Raw genomic sequence first — 15,264 nt, 5'->3', positions numbered from 1 at the left:
TCACAATGACATTTTTTCAAGATCTTTTAAACACCAAATTATTTTAAAGAAAATGTGCTCCTCCGGTATCCCCAATGCACGCGCTGTCTTACAGCGTCTCGCGTCGTGTCGTGTCCCACAGGCTGCGGTCTGAAGTGCCGAGAGCGCCCCCTGGAGCTGGTGTTCGTCATCGACAGCTCGGAGAGCGTGGGGCCCGAAAACTTCGAGCTGGTCAAGGACTTCGTCAACGGCCTGGTGGACCGCGTGTCGGTGTCGCGCGAGGCCAGCCGAGTGGGCGTGGTCCTGTACAGCCACGCCAACACGGTGGTGGTCAGTCTGACCCAGCAGTCCAGCCAGGATGACATTAAGGTACGTTACTGTCAGTCTGACCCAGCAGTCCAGCCAGGATGACATTAAGGTACGTTACAGTCAGTCTGACCCAGCAGTCCAGCCAGGACGACATTAAGGTACGTTACTGTCAGTCTGACCCAGCAGTCCAGCCAGGACGACATTAAGGTACGTTACTGTCAGTCTGACCCAGCAGTCCAGCCAGGACGACATTAAGGTATGTTACTGTCAGTCTGACCCAGCAGTCCAGTACGTTACTGTCAGTCTGACCCAGCAGTCCAGCCAGGAATACATCAAGGTACGGGTGGAACTATTTATCCCTTTTTACTGTTAGCCAGGAAGTCATCGAGGTAGCGGTGGAACTATTTAACACTTCTGGTGCCTAAGACGTGTGGGCGGGGAGACGTATTTTTTAATGATAGCCTATAAAATGCGCTAAAATCCATACGTTTGCTTGAGTACTGTACTTACGTACAGTAGGACTATTTGTTGGACCTGGAGACCTGTCGTTGATCCAGGCAACAACGTCTGCGTTCCTCGCTTCCCGTTCGAAAGGCCATGATTAATGCTGTTTCCGTGTACCGTACGTGCAGGCGGCGGTGAGGAAGATGCCCTACCTGGGCGAGGGCACCTTCACGGGCAGCGCCATCCTGCGCGCGGGCCAGCTGTTCCGCGCCTCGCGACCCGGCGTCCGCAAGCTGGCACTGGTGCTGACGGACGGCCTAGCGGACCGGCGCGACACCACGCAGCCCGAGGAGGCGGCGGCCGTGCTGCACGCCATGGGGGTGGAGCTCCTGGTCATCGGCGTGGTGGACCGCGGCGACCCCATGTACGCCGAGTTCCGCGAGGAGATGACCGCCGTGGCCTCGGAGCCTGCCGACCAGCACCTCTACCTCATCCACGACTTCACCGCGCTGCCCGGTGAGTTAGAGATGGCACCGTTAGCATCGTTAGCATTGTTAGCATCGTTAGCATTGTTAATGCTAACCCATTAACTAACCCTAACCTCGTCCACAACTTCACCGCGCTGCCCAGCGAGTTAGAGAGATGGCACCATTAGCATCGTTAGCATCGTTAATGCTAACCCATTAACTAACCCTAACCTCATCCACAACTTCCCCCAGCTGCCCGGTGAGTTAGAGAGATGGCACCGCTAGCATCGTTAGTATCGTTTATGCTAACCCATAAACTAACCGTAACCTCATCCACGACTTCCCCCAGCTGCCCGGCGGGTTGAGCACCACTGACATAGAAACATAGGTTTTTCAGAAAAAAATTAGGATTTAGAAACCTTTTTTTCAATCGACCTCTGTCCAAAATGGTTTAATAGTGACACAAATAATTGCAATGTTTCTGTCCCGTCATTGTGACATCATTGTGACCTCATTGTGACATCATCAGCTCTAGAGAGCCAGCTGCTGGGTCGTATCTGTGAGAACGAGGACGGTGGAACTGTGTTCAGCCCCGGACCCCGACCCCCCCTGCTGGCCGTTCCCACGTACCACACCCTCCACACGCCCGCTTCACATCACTACGACCTCCCAGACAGACAGGTGAGCAGACAGACAGGTGAGCAGGCAGACAGGTGAGCAGGCAGACAGGTGAGCAAGCAGGCAGGCAGGCAGGCAGGCAGGCAGGCAGGCAGGCAGGCAGGCAGACAGACAGACAGACAGACAGACAGACAGACAGACAGACAGACAGGCAGGCAGGCAGGCAGGCAGGCAGGCAGGCAGGCAGGCAGGCAGGCAGGCAGCAAGACAGACAGACAGACAGACAGACAGACAGCTTTGGTGCACTGCTCCTCCTTGTGGAGGGTGCTGTCTCGGAATTGAGACCTCACGGAATTGCTCACTCCGTCTCGGAATCTGGCATCCATCTTGGATTTCACTCCATTGTAAATGCGCAACAGAACATTGGCCGCTAGGGGCGCGGCTAATGTTCTGTTGCGCATTTACAATAGAGTGAAATGCCATGATTCCGAGAGTGGATCAAAACACCTTTTTTATTGAAAACAACGACCCTACAACTTTTTAAACGCAGGGCGTAGGCCAAGCTGAGAAGTGGGGCAGCAACGTGAGCACCTTAGATTTTGCGTAGGTACGTGTTAAGAGCGATTATAGGTCCGCGAGCCAAGAATTGAAACACCATGAGTAATGATCAATACCTCTAGGAGACTCTAAATCTTAGGCTAGAGTCCATGGACACATTGAAATACTAAAATATCTAAAACCACATTTTATTAATACCCAGGAAAGTGTTTATTTGTCCTAAAAATCATTAATAGTAAGGGCATTTTATCAGGTATTTGACAAATCTGGGAACTAAATCGTTACCAAGAAATTTCTTCACCAATGTGTTTCTAAAGGTGTCTAATAACATGTACTAAAAGTTTGAAATTCAACTCCCGTGGGAAATTGAGTTATTAGCATAATATGCATAATATGCCCATAACATCCTATATAAGGCAAAAAAGTCCAAATTTCATCATTCTTTAAGTAGCATGTGACATATGAAACTAGGGTGATTGCATGATTCTGAATCCATTCCAAGCATTAGTTTTGCACAAAAAACACTCCTTGGGCTAAATTAGGCCATATCCACTTGACCAAATGTGCTGACCTCATCACGTTTGTGTGGCCGTTTTCCTCCCAAGGAGTGTTTTTTGTGCAAAACTAATGCTTGGAATGGATTCAGAATCATGCAAACACCCTAGTTTCATATGTCACATGTTACTTAAAGAATGATGAAATTTGGACTTTTTTGCCTTATATAGGATGTTATGGGCATATTATGCATATTATGCTAATAACTCAATTTCCCACAGGAGTTGAATTTCAAACTTTTAGTACATGTTATTAGACACCTTTAGAAACACATTGGTGAAGAAATTTCTTGGTAACGATTTAGTTCCCAGATTTGCATAGATTTCTCTTACTATAAGATAAGATCTCGTTGCAAAATGGGGTGAAGTGGCCCTTTAATATAAGAACAAACATATACAAAGTTGCAATGTTGAGAAAGGAGGTTTCCCTTTACTTCCTGGACTACATGTTGTCTCAGTAAGACACCCCCCCCCCCTATCCACAAGGAGGAGCAGTGCACCAAATTATTATGGGAATTGTAGTCCAGGAAGGAAGTGAGCCCAGTGTCCATGACATCATGGACACTGCTAAAACCACAAATCTAAATCTTCTAAACGTCATTATCCCATTTTGGGCGGGAACCCCTTTTGGTGTTTTAAGCATCATGTTATACTTTAGCTATTGAAAGATAGCAGATCTACAAGCTCATAGCGCGGCATGAATATATATATTCTTTCAGAGCGAACATTTTTAACTCAAATCTTTGCTTCGGGGGGGGGGGGGGGGGGGGGGTGGGGGGCCTGGAACACCATATTTTCAGATGGCGGTCGGCGGCCAATTACATATAATTTTTGGGGTCCTTGACATGAAATATTGAGAACCACTGACATTTTTTTTGAAAACTAGCCAGGATTTAGAAGATATTTGTAGAATCTGTTCTCTCAGACCAAAATGGGTTTAATGTAAGACAAATTTGTTTTCCCAGCATGCACCTCCGGTGGAGACGGCGGTGACCACGCCCCCAACCACACAGCTTCCTGATCAGCTGATGGCCGTCACCACGGAGGCCACGCCCTTCTACGATGACGAGGAGGAGGAAGAGGAGGAGTCCTCTAACGAGCTGCCGGGCCTCACCACCGCAGCAGCAGCGCCCCCGGTGGATGGGAGGAGAGAGCAGAGACCTCCCCCCGTCATCTCGGTGATGGGACCCCAGACCCCCAACAACTGGCTCTACGGGGGTCCGCACCCCACCACCACGGCCCCGCCCCCTGACATCACTGAGGTCTTTGGACCAGGTAGGACAGACAGACAGACAAGACAGACAGACAGACAGACAGACAGGCAGGCAGGCAGGCAGGCAGGCAGGCAGGCAGGCAGGCAGACAGACAGACAGACAGACAGACAGGCAGGCAGGCAGGCAGGCAGGCAGGCAGACAGGCAGACAGACAGACAGACAGACAGACAGACAGACAGACAGACAGGCAGGCAGGCAGGCAGGCAGGCAGGCAGGCAGACAGACAGGCAGGCAGGCAGGCAGGCAGACAGGCAGGCAGGCAGACAGACAGACAGACAGACAGACAGACAGACAGAGTCAGTGGTTCCCAAAGTGGGGTCCTAAATTATATAGTTTGGAACCAAATGGGCCCTTTATGGGTCTCTAACTCTGAGAGTGTACAGATGGAACCAAATGGACCCGTTATGGTCCGAACTAACATTGATTTTACACTATAAATGTGGGTCCCAGAGATAGAAATGCCATTAAATGGGGACTGGACCCTGCCGTCAGTATAACGTGGTTATTTTCTAGAAGTAGGCTGCGGTCAGCACGGAGCACGGAGCACGGAGCGCGCGTGCAGAATTCAGGGTGTCTCCCGGTTATATAGTGGAATTCTACCACATCTGGCACGGCTTTGGATTCTACCACATCTGGCACGGCTTTGGATTCTACCACATCTGGCACGGCTTTGGATTCTACCACATCTGGCACGGCTTTGGATTCTACCACATCTGGCACGGCTTTGGATTCTACCACATCTGGCATGGCTTTGGATTCTACCACATCTGGCACGGCTTTGGCACGAACCGTTCTATACCCATCTATCCTCGTGGAGGATTTCATACATTTTATTTTTAACTTACCATTTTTGTGTTGAGTGAAGCTTGGAGTTGGAGGACGCCGTATGCTTGTACTTCATGCCTTGCAGTCAGTCGGCAGAATTTAAAATAGTAGAAGCCACGCTGGATCGCCGGACGCACTTCTGTCTGGTCCTACCGTCCTGCCAACCAAGTATAGATGGAGCTCTTCTCCTCTGCTTCACCACAGCCGTGGTCATCATCATCCCCTCCGTCAATTATTATTATTAGTCATGTTCCATCTGCAAACCACTCCAACGAAGTGAGCCAACGTGTCCATCTCTTGGTCCGAGAGAAGTTCAACTCAAGTCTTCAAACGTCCACACGAATCCTCGTCGCCAAATCAGTGTTGATTTCGTCGACTAAAACTAAGACGAAAAGTGTTCGTCGACTACCCTTTTTCCACAAACTAAATGGAAACTAAGCTACGACGACTAAAACTAGGACTAAATGTATTGACAATTTCGTCAACAGATAAAAACTAGACTAAAATGTCAGGAAGGGACTAGTGGACAAGATATCCAGTATAAGTCGTTTTACAATAATGGTTGCATGCTGAAAATAGCAGATCTACAAGCTCACGACGCGTCGCGCTGCGACGCGTTGTGAGCTTGTAGATCAGCTATTTTCAGCAAGTGCAAAATCAGCCAGCCATTACAACGGCATCAATTAAGGCCCGCCAAAATACATTTTAGTCGACTAAAATCTCATGATATTTAGTCGACTAAAACTAGACTAACACCAAAACATTCCGGGTGACTAAAATGTGACTAAAATCTAAATGAAAACTATTCAAGAGACTTAAATATGACTAAAACTAACAAGAGACTTAAATATGACTAAAACTAACAAGAGACTTAAATATGACTAAAACTAACAAGAGACTTAAATATGACTAAAACTAACAAGAGACTTAAATATGACTAAAACTAACAAGAGACTTAAATATGACTAAAACTAACAAGAGACTTAAATATGACTAAAACTAACAAGAGACTTATATATGACTACAACTAACAAGAGACTTATATATGACTACAACTAACAAGAGACTTATATATGACTAAAACTAACAAGAGACTTATATATGACTACAACTAACAAGAGACTTATATATGACTACAACTAACAAGAGACTTATATATGACTACAACTAACAAGAGACTTATATATGACTACAACTAACAAGAGACTTATATATGACTACAACTAACAAGAGACTTATATATGACTACAACTAACAAGAGACTTATATATGACTAAAACTAACAAGAGACTTATATATGACTACAACTAACAAGAGACTTATATATGACTACAACTAACAAGAGACTTATATATGACTACAACTAACAAGAGACTTATATATGACTACAACTAACAAGAGACTTATATATGACTACAACTAACAAGAGACTTATATATGACTAAAACTAACAAGAGACTTATATATGACTAAAACTAACAAGAGACTTATATATGACTAAAACTAGACTAACTATTCAAGAGACTTATATATGACTAAATCTAAATGAAAACTATTCAAGAGACTTATATATGACTAAATCTAAATGAAAACTATTCAAGAGACTTATATATGACTAAAACTAGACTAACTATTCAAGAGACTTATATATGACTAAAACTAGACTAACTATTCAAGAGACTTATATATGACTAAATCTAAATGAAAACTATTCAAGAGACTTATATATGACTAAAACTAGACTAACTATTCAAGAGACTTATATATGACTAAATCTAAATGAAAACTATTCAAGAGACTTATATATGACTAAAACTAGACTAACTATTCAAGAGACTTATATATGACTAAATCTAAATGAAAACTATTCAAGAGACTTATATGACTAAATCTAAATGAAAACTATTCAAGAGACTTATATATGACTAAAACTAAATGAAAACTATTCAAGAGACTTATATATGACTAAAACTAGACTAACTATTCAAGAGACTTATATATGACTAAATCTAAATGAAAACTATTCAAGAGACTTATATATGACTAAATCTAAATGAAAACTATTCAAGAGACTTATATATGACTAAAACTAAATGAAAACTATTCAAGAGACTTATATATGACTAAAACTAGACTAACTATTCAAGAGACTTATATATGACTAAATCTAAATGAAAACTATTCAAGAGACTTATATATGACTAAATCTAAATGAAAACTATTCAAGAGACTTATATATGACTAAAACTAAATGAAAACTATTCAAGAGACTTATATATGACTAAAACTAAATGAAAACTATTCAAGAGACTTATATATGACTAAAACTAAATGAAAACTATTCAAGAGACTTATATATGACTAAATCTAAATGAAAACTATTCAAGAGACTTATATATGACTAAAACTAGACTAACTATTCAAGAGACTTATATATGACTAAATCTAAATGAAAACTATTCAAGAGACTTATATATGACTAAATCTAAATGAAAACTATTCAAGAGACTTATATATGACTAAATCTAAATGAAAACTATTCAAGAGACTTATATATGACTAAATCTAAATGAAAACTATTCAAGAGACTTATATATGACTAAAACTAAATGAAAACTATTCAAGAGACTTATATATGACTAAAACTAGACTAACTATTCAAGAGACTTATATATGACTAAATCTAAATGAAAACTATTCAAGAGACTTATATATGACTAAATCTAAATGAAAACTATTCAAGAGACTTATATATGACTAAAACTAAATGAAAACTATTCAAGAGACTTATATATGACTAAAACTAGACTAACTATTCAAGAGACTTATATATGACTAAATCTAAATGAAAACTATTCAAGAGACTTATATATGACTAAATCTAAATGAAAACTATTCAAGAGACTTATATATGACTAAAACTAAATGAAAACTATTCAAGAGACTTATATATGACTAAAACTAAATGAAAACTATTCAAGAGACTTATATATGACTAAAACTAAATGAAAACTATTCAAGAGACTTATATATGACTAAATCTAAATGAAAACTATTCAAGAGACTTATATATGACTAAAACTAAATGAAAACTATTCAAGAGACTTATATATGACTAAAACTAAATGAAAACTATTCAAGAGACTTATATATGACTAAAACTAAATGAAAACTATTCAAGAGACTTATATATGACTAAAACTAACAAGAGACTTATATATGACTAAAACTAAATGAAAACTATTCAAGAGACTTATATATGACTAAAACTAAATGAAACCTATTCAAGAGACTTATATATGACTACAACTAAAATCAAAATCTGCTGCCAAAAACAACACAGTCGCCAATGTTGTACTTATAACTTATTAGTTAGTGCAACCTGCATTGAGTTTTACACAAAGCTTGTCTTTTCATTCATTCATAAAGCAAGCCTCTGTCCTCTCGACCATAACATTACGTTACATAACATTGTGTGTCTCTACACAATTATGTTACCCTGCTTCCTGTTACCTGTTTCTGGTCATGTGACCCCAAGCAACCAATACACGACAGTTATTACAGGCTTAATTAACACTTTGGCGGGGGGGGGGGGGGTTGCCAGTTTGGTCAAGTGTGTGACGACATCCCCCACTTCAGGCAAAAAGAGTGCAGCAAATGAAACAGTGTTGTTGTGAGGAGCAGAACAGGGGAGCAAAGTGTATTTATGCTTGTTTATTTTGTTCAACGGGGAGGGGGCGCCTGCCTATAGTCACCCACCAGAGATTTTATTTTATATTTAATTTATTTGTATTTTATTTCTTCAGCGCCGCCTCTAAGGACCTGGCGCCCCCAGGCGGCCGCATGCCCCGCCTCCCCCTTTAACCCATTTTTGGCGGGAACCCCTTTTGGTGTTTTAAGCATTATGTCATGCTTTAGCTGTTGAAAAATAGCAGATCTACCAGCTGGTAGGTCTGCTATTTTTGAAAAATCCTGAAAATGTGGCGCAAATCTTTGAATATATTCTTTCAGAGTGAACGTTTTTAACTCAAATCTTTGCTTCTGGGAGGAGGGGGTCCCTGGAACAACATATTTTCAGATGGGGTTAGGTGGCCAAATACAGATAATTCTGGGGGTCCTTGACATGAAAAAGGTTGAGCACCACTGACAACAGAAAACTGTCAGGATTTAGAAGACATTCGTAGATTCGTCCTCAGGTCAAAATGGGGTAACCGGGCCTGCCTGCCGTCAGTAACATGAATGGGTTAACCGGGCCTGCCTGCCGTCAGTAACATGAATGGGTTAACCGGGCCTGCCTGCCGTCAGTAACATGAATGGGTTAACCGGGCCTGCCTGCCGTCAGTAACATGAATGGGGTAACCGGGCCTGCCTGCCGTCAGTAACATGAGCCAAACTCCAACTCCCCAAATCTGGGCCACTCGCTCACTCACACTCGCCCACTCACACTCGCTCAGTCCAGCATGGTGTTACGGTGACATTGGTGACCTGCTGAAATATGTAACCATGGTGTAGACATCACATAACATCAGTGTCTGAACGTAAACCATTGGTTTGTTCATTAGCAGAGTTTCAATCTAATGGTATTTAGGCCAACTATTTAAAGACATCCATGTAAGTTTTTGTGAAATCCACAAGATGGTCACATATTTCGGCATGTCACCAATTTCACCGTAACACTGCACTGAAGTGTGAGAGACAGACAGACAGACAGACAGACAGACAGACAGACAGACAGACAGACAGACAGACAGACAGACAGACAGACAGACAGACAGACAGACAGACAGACAGACAGACACTTTATGTTGTCCTTTCGGAAATGTGTTTTGTGCACAGCAGTCATCAGGATACAGAAAACATATACAAACAAACAAACAGATCACACAGTACATTGACAATAAAGAAACAATGCCAACAGAAGGCCACCATAGTTCCAAGAGTCACATCACACTTTATGCACGGAACTGAGACGGGCCTGCTTGTTCATCAGTCTATACTTATAGAACTGAGACAGGCCTGCTTGTTCATCAGTCTATACTTATAGAACTGAGACAGGCCTGCTTGTTCATCAGTCTATACTTATAGAACTGAGACGGGCCTGCTTGTTCATCAGTCTATACTTATAGAACTGAGACAGGCCTGCTTGTTCATCAGTCTATACTTATAGAACTGAGACAGGCCTGCTTGTTCATCAGTCTATACTTATAGAACTGAGACGGGCCTGCTTGTTCATCAGTCTATACTTATAGAACTGAGACGGGCCTGCTTGTTCATCAGTCTATACTTATAGAACTGAGACGGGCCTGCTTGTTCATCAGTCTATACTTATAGAACTGAGACGGGCCTGCTTGTTCATCAGTCTATACTTATAGAACTGAGACGGGCCTGCTTGTTCATCAGTCTATACTTATAGAACTGAGACAGGCCTGCTTGTTCATCAGTCTATACTTATAGAACTGAGACGGGCCTGCTTGTTCATCAGTCTATACTTATAGAACTGAGACAGGCCTGCTTGTTCATCAGTCTATACTTATAGAACTGAGACGGGCCTGCTTGTTCATCAGTCTATACTTATAGAACTGAGACAGGCCTGCTTGTTCATCAGTCTATACTTATAGAACTGAGACAGGCCTGCTTGTTCATCAGTCTATACTTATAGAACTGAGACGGGCCTGCTTGTTCATCAGTCTATACTTATAGAACTGAGACAGGCCTGCTTGTTCATCAGTCTATACTTATAGAACTGAGACAGGCCTGCTTGTTCATCAGTCTATACTTATAGAACTGAGACGGGCCTGCTTGTTCATCAGTCTATACTTATGTGAACAAATTAGATCTTGAGGCCCTAGCCTGCAGAGAAGGTACCATGTACCGTCGCCCTGGTGGTAAAATATGGTATTGGCTGTGTAACAGGTGTGTATTGTCCCTAGTAATAGCTTTCCTGAGAGAGCGAGTGGCCGAGATTTTGGGTATTGGAATTTGGCTATTGTAACATGTTGTGTCCTTCCAGAGCGAGGCTGTGGTCAGCCTCTGGACTCTGGCGTCAGTAACATTGTAACATGTTGTGTGTCCTTCCAGAGCGAGGCTGTGGTCAGCCTCTGGACCCTGGCGTCAGTAACATTGTAACATGTTGTGTGTCCTTCCAGAGCGAGGCTGTGGTCAGCCTCTGGACCCTGGCGTCAGTAACATTGTAACATGTTGTGTGTCCTTCCAGAGCGAGGCTGTGGTCAGCCTCTGGACCCTGGCGTCAGTAACATTGTAACATGTTGTGTGTCCTTCCAGAGCGAGGCTGTGGTCAGCCTCTGGACCCTGGCGTCAGTAACATTGTAACATGTTGTGTGTCCTTCCAGAGCGAGGCTGTGGTCAGCCTCTGGACTCTGGCGTCAGTAACATTGTAACATGTTGTGTGTCCTTCTAGAAGTAGGCTGTGGTCAGCCTCTGGACTCTGGCGTCAGTAACATTGTAACATGTTGTGTGTCCTTCCAGAGCGAGGCTGTGGTCAGCCTCTGGACCCTGGCGTCAGTAACATTGTAACATGTTGTGTGTCCTTCCAGAGCGAGGCTGTGGTCAGCCTCTGGACTCTGGCGTCAGTAACATTGTAACATGTTGTGTGTCCTTCTAGAAGTAGGCTGTGGTCAGCCTCTGGACTCTGGCGTCAGTAACATTGTAACATGTTGTGTGTCCTTCCAGAGCGAGGCTGTGGTCAGCCTCTGGACCCTGGCGTCAGTAACATTGTAACATGTTGTGTGTCCTTCCAGAGCGAGGCTGTGGTCAGCCTCTGGACCCTGGCGTCAGTAACATTGTAACATGTTGTGTGTCCTTCCAGAGCGAGGCTGTGGTCAGCCTCTGGACCCTGGCGTCAGTAACATTGTAACATGTTGTGTGTCCTTCCAGAGCGAGGCTGTGGTCAGCCTCTGGACCCTGGCGTCAGTAACATTGTAACATGTTGTGTGTCCTTCCAGAGCGAGGCTGTGGTCAGCCTCTGGACCCTGGCGTCAGTAACATTGTAACATGTTGTGTGTCCTTCCAGAGCGAGGCTGTGGTCAGCCTCTGGACCCTGGCGTCAGTAACATTGTAACATGTTGTGTGTCCTTCCAGAGCGAGGCTGTGGTCAGCCTCTGGACCCTGGCGTCAGTAACATTGTAACATGTTGTGTGTCCTTCCAGAGCGAGGCTGTGGTCAGCCTCTGGACTCTGGCGTCAGTAACATTGTAACATGTTGTGTGTCCTTCTAGAAGTAGGCTGTGGTCAGCCTCTGGACTCTGGCGTCAGTAACATTGTAACATGTTGTGTGTCCTTCCAGAGCGAGGCTGTGGTCAGCCTCTGGACCCTGGCGTCAGTAACATTGTAACATGTTGTGTGTCCTTCCAGAGCGAGGCTGTGGTCAGCCTCTGGACTCTGGCGTCAGTAACATTGTAACATGTTGTGTGTCCTTCTAGAAGTAGGCTGTGGTCAGCCTCTGGACTCTGGCGTCAGTAACATTGTAACATGTTGTGTGTCCTTCCAGAGCGAGGCTGTGGTCAGCCTCTGGACCCTGGCGTCAGTAACATTGTAACATGTTGTGTGTCCTTCCAGAGCGAGGCTGTGGTCAGCCTCTGGACCCTGGCGTCAGTAACATTGTAACATGTTGTGTGTCCTTCCAGAGCGAGGCTGTGGTCAGCCTCTGGACCCTGGCGTCAGTAACATTGTAACATGTTGTGTGTCCTTCCAGAGCGAGGCTGTGGTCAGCCTCTGGACTCTGGCGTCAGTAACATTGTAACATGTTGTGTGTCCTTCCAGAGCGAGGCTGTGGTCAGCCTCTGGACCCTGGCGTCAGTAACATTGTAACATGTTGTGTGTCCTTCCAGAGCGAGGCTGTGGTCAGCATCTGGACCCTGGCGTCAGTAACATTGTAACATGTTGTGTGTCCTTCCAGAGCGAGGCTGTGGTCAGCCTCTGGACCCCGGACCCTGCCGTCAGTACGTGGTGAAGTGGTACTACGACCCCGAGGCCAACGCCTGCGCCCAGTTCTGGTATGGAGGTTGCCAGGGCAACGCCAACAACTTCCACACGGAAACCAACTGCAAGGACGCGTGTGTGTACACGTAACGACACGCTAGAGGACCACGTGCACACTGAGGGGCCGGGGGGGAGGAGGGAGGGGCCGGGGGGAGGAGGGAGGGGCCGGGGGGGAGGAGGGAGGGGCCGGGGGGAGGAGGGAGGGGCCGGGGGGGAGGAGGGAGGGGCCGGGGGGGAGGAGGGAGGGGCCGGGGGGGAGGAGGGAGGGGCCGGGGGGGAGGAGGGAGGGGCCGGGGGGGGAGGAGGGAGGGGCCGGGGGGGAGGAGGGAGGGGCCGGGGGGGGGGAGGGAGGGGCCAGGGGGGGAGGAGGGAGGGGCCGGGGGGGAGGAGGGAGGGGCCGGGGGGGACATCTGGGCACCTCCATGTAAAGGCCAGTGGTGTAAAGTAACTAAGTACTTTTACTTAAGTACTGCATACTTAAGTACAATTTTGATGTATTTGAAACTTTACTTGAGTATTTCCAGTTTCCAATACAATTTACAATTTACAATTTAGTCATTTAACAGAGGCTCTTAATCCAGAGCGACTTACATTAAGCAATAACTTTAAGCCATTAAGCAATAGACATCAAAGGGGGCTTCAGCCCCTGCCCCTTTACCCTTCTCTAAAACAACTAGCTGCCCTCTCCAGACCCTGAATGCAGCGTTTACTACATGGTGACAGAAATGCCAAATGCCCTCCACCTCCTTAATGCCCTCCTTAATGCCCTCCACCTCCTTTCCAAACATTCATTCGTTCCAAGTTCAGTCTCCTGAACTTGGAACGCAGCATTTTTGCGTTTAACCAATTTGTTTTCTAAATCCATGTCGTTACACACCTGCATCTCCACTAGATAAAGAGTGCTGGGTTTGCGCCCCGAAAATAGCTGATCTACAACGCGCTGAGAGCTTGTAGATCTGCTATTTTCGCCCGAAAAGTGCCCTCTTACGGGATTCCAGCCCCTGCCCCTGTAACACTCTGTGTACGTCCCTGTACATAATAATTATGTTCTCCCATGTTCGTACCGTAGATCTACAAATGGCATAACTACTGTAGATCTCTGAGCGCAGCATTAATAACTTTACTGTTTGACTGAAGCTATAGCTCAGGGCAGCAACACTGCTACTGTTCAACGCTCTGTGCTTTTAGGACACTCAGTGGTTCTCAAAGTGGGGTTAGGGGGGATACATAGCTTTATGATTCATACAGTATATCTCTGCTGTGGGGAGGAAACCTCATAACTCCAAAAGGTTCATTTTTCAGGAAATGAAAAAATATACATTTCAGGCAATTAAGAAAACCTTGTATTTTTTTTAAACAAAGCAATACAGCCTCATCAAAGTTGGTGTTGTGTCTTTATATATTGTCAATTACTTCCATGAGAGGGGGAGAGGTGGTGGAGTTAGCTGCTTTAGCAGACATTTTGAGGGTCCAATGGAGTTAAGAGGTTTTGTCCTTTTAAAAGTACTTTTTACTACTTTCCATTGGTTCGATATTTTCGAAACAACACACAGACGTAAAGGGTGTTCAATAGCACTGATTTATGCCAAAAATGGAGTTGTGAGGTTTCCTCCTGACAGCAACAAAATTATGTTACATACCAGAGAGGACTCCAAACACTGTGATTTCACTTTCAAACATGTTCCTGGTGATTGTTGTAACTCAGGCTTCTGTGAACGCCCCTGACAGACAGACAGGCCCCTGACAGACAGACAGGCCCCTGAGAGACAGACAGGCCCCTGACAGACAGACAGGCCCCTGAGAGACAGACAGGCCCCTGAGAGACAGACAGGCCCCTGACAGACAGACAGGCCCCTGACAGACAGACAGGCCCCTGACAGACCGACAGGCCCCTGACAGACAGACAGGCCCCTGAGAGACAGACAGGCCCCTGACAGACAGACAGGCCCCTGACAGACAGACAGGCCCCTGAGAGACAGACAGGCCCCTGAGAGACAGACAGGCCCCTGACAGACAGACAGGCCCCTGACAGACAGACAGGCCCCTGAGAGACAGACAGGCCCCTGACAGACAGACAGGCCCCTGAGAGACAGACAGGCCCCTGACAGACAGACAGGCCACTGACAGACAGGCCCCTGAGAGACAGACAGGCCCCTGAGAGACAGACAGGCCCCTGACAGACAGACAGGCCCCTGACAGACAGACAGGCCCCTGACAGACAGACAGGCCCCTGACAGAC

General features: G+C 45.4%; 1 protein-coding gene across 1 annotated transcript in view; it reads left to right on the top strand.

Moving 5' to 3' along the window:
• col28a1a (collagen, type XXVIII, alpha 1a) overlaps nucleotides 1–13,115 on the top strand; it is a gene marked incomplete at both ends in the record, with an annotated part of 68,482 nt that extends 55,367 nt beyond the window's left edge. The window contains 18 exons of the mRNA XM_079530702.1: nucleotides 122–348; nucleotides 921–1,248; nucleotides 1,729–1,880; nucleotides 3,895–4,204; nucleotides 4,793–4,984; nucleotides 11,039–11,142; nucleotides 11,243–11,278; nucleotides 11,379–11,414; nucleotides 11,515–11,550; nucleotides 11,719–11,754; nucleotides 11,855–11,890; nucleotides 11,991–12,026; nucleotides 12,195–12,230; nucleotides 12,331–12,366; nucleotides 12,535–12,570; nucleotides 12,671–12,702; nucleotides 12,807–12,838; nucleotides 12,943–13,115. Of these exons, the coding sequence (XP_079386828.1) occupies nucleotides 122–348; nucleotides 921–1,248; nucleotides 1,729–1,880; nucleotides 3,895–4,204; nucleotides 4,793–4,984; nucleotides 11,039–11,142; nucleotides 11,243–11,278; nucleotides 11,379–11,414; nucleotides 11,515–11,550; nucleotides 11,719–11,754; nucleotides 11,855–11,890; nucleotides 11,991–12,026; nucleotides 12,195–12,230; nucleotides 12,331–12,366; nucleotides 12,535–12,570; nucleotides 12,671–12,702; nucleotides 12,807–12,838; nucleotides 12,943–13,115 (1,874 nt within the window). The remainder of the gene's footprint in view (nucleotides 1–121; nucleotides 349–920; nucleotides 1,249–1,728; nucleotides 1,881–3,894; nucleotides 4,205–4,792; nucleotides 4,985–11,038; nucleotides 11,143–11,242; nucleotides 11,279–11,378; nucleotides 11,415–11,514; nucleotides 11,551–11,718; nucleotides 11,755–11,854; nucleotides 11,891–11,990; nucleotides 12,027–12,194; nucleotides 12,231–12,330; nucleotides 12,367–12,534; nucleotides 12,571–12,670; nucleotides 12,703–12,806; nucleotides 12,839–12,942) is intronic.
• Nucleotides 13,116–15,264: the final 2,149 nt, after the last annotated feature.

This window comes from Electrona antarctica (assembly GCF_951216825.1).
Source record: "Electrona antarctica genome assembly, contig: scaffold_61, whole genome shotgun sequence".
Classification (NCBI taxonomy): Eukaryota; Metazoa; Chordata; class Actinopteri; order Myctophiformes; family Myctophidae; genus Electrona; species Electrona antarctica.
The sequence above is the reverse complement of the archived record's forward strand: the minus strand, read 5'-3'. Positions and strand labels throughout refer to the sequence as shown.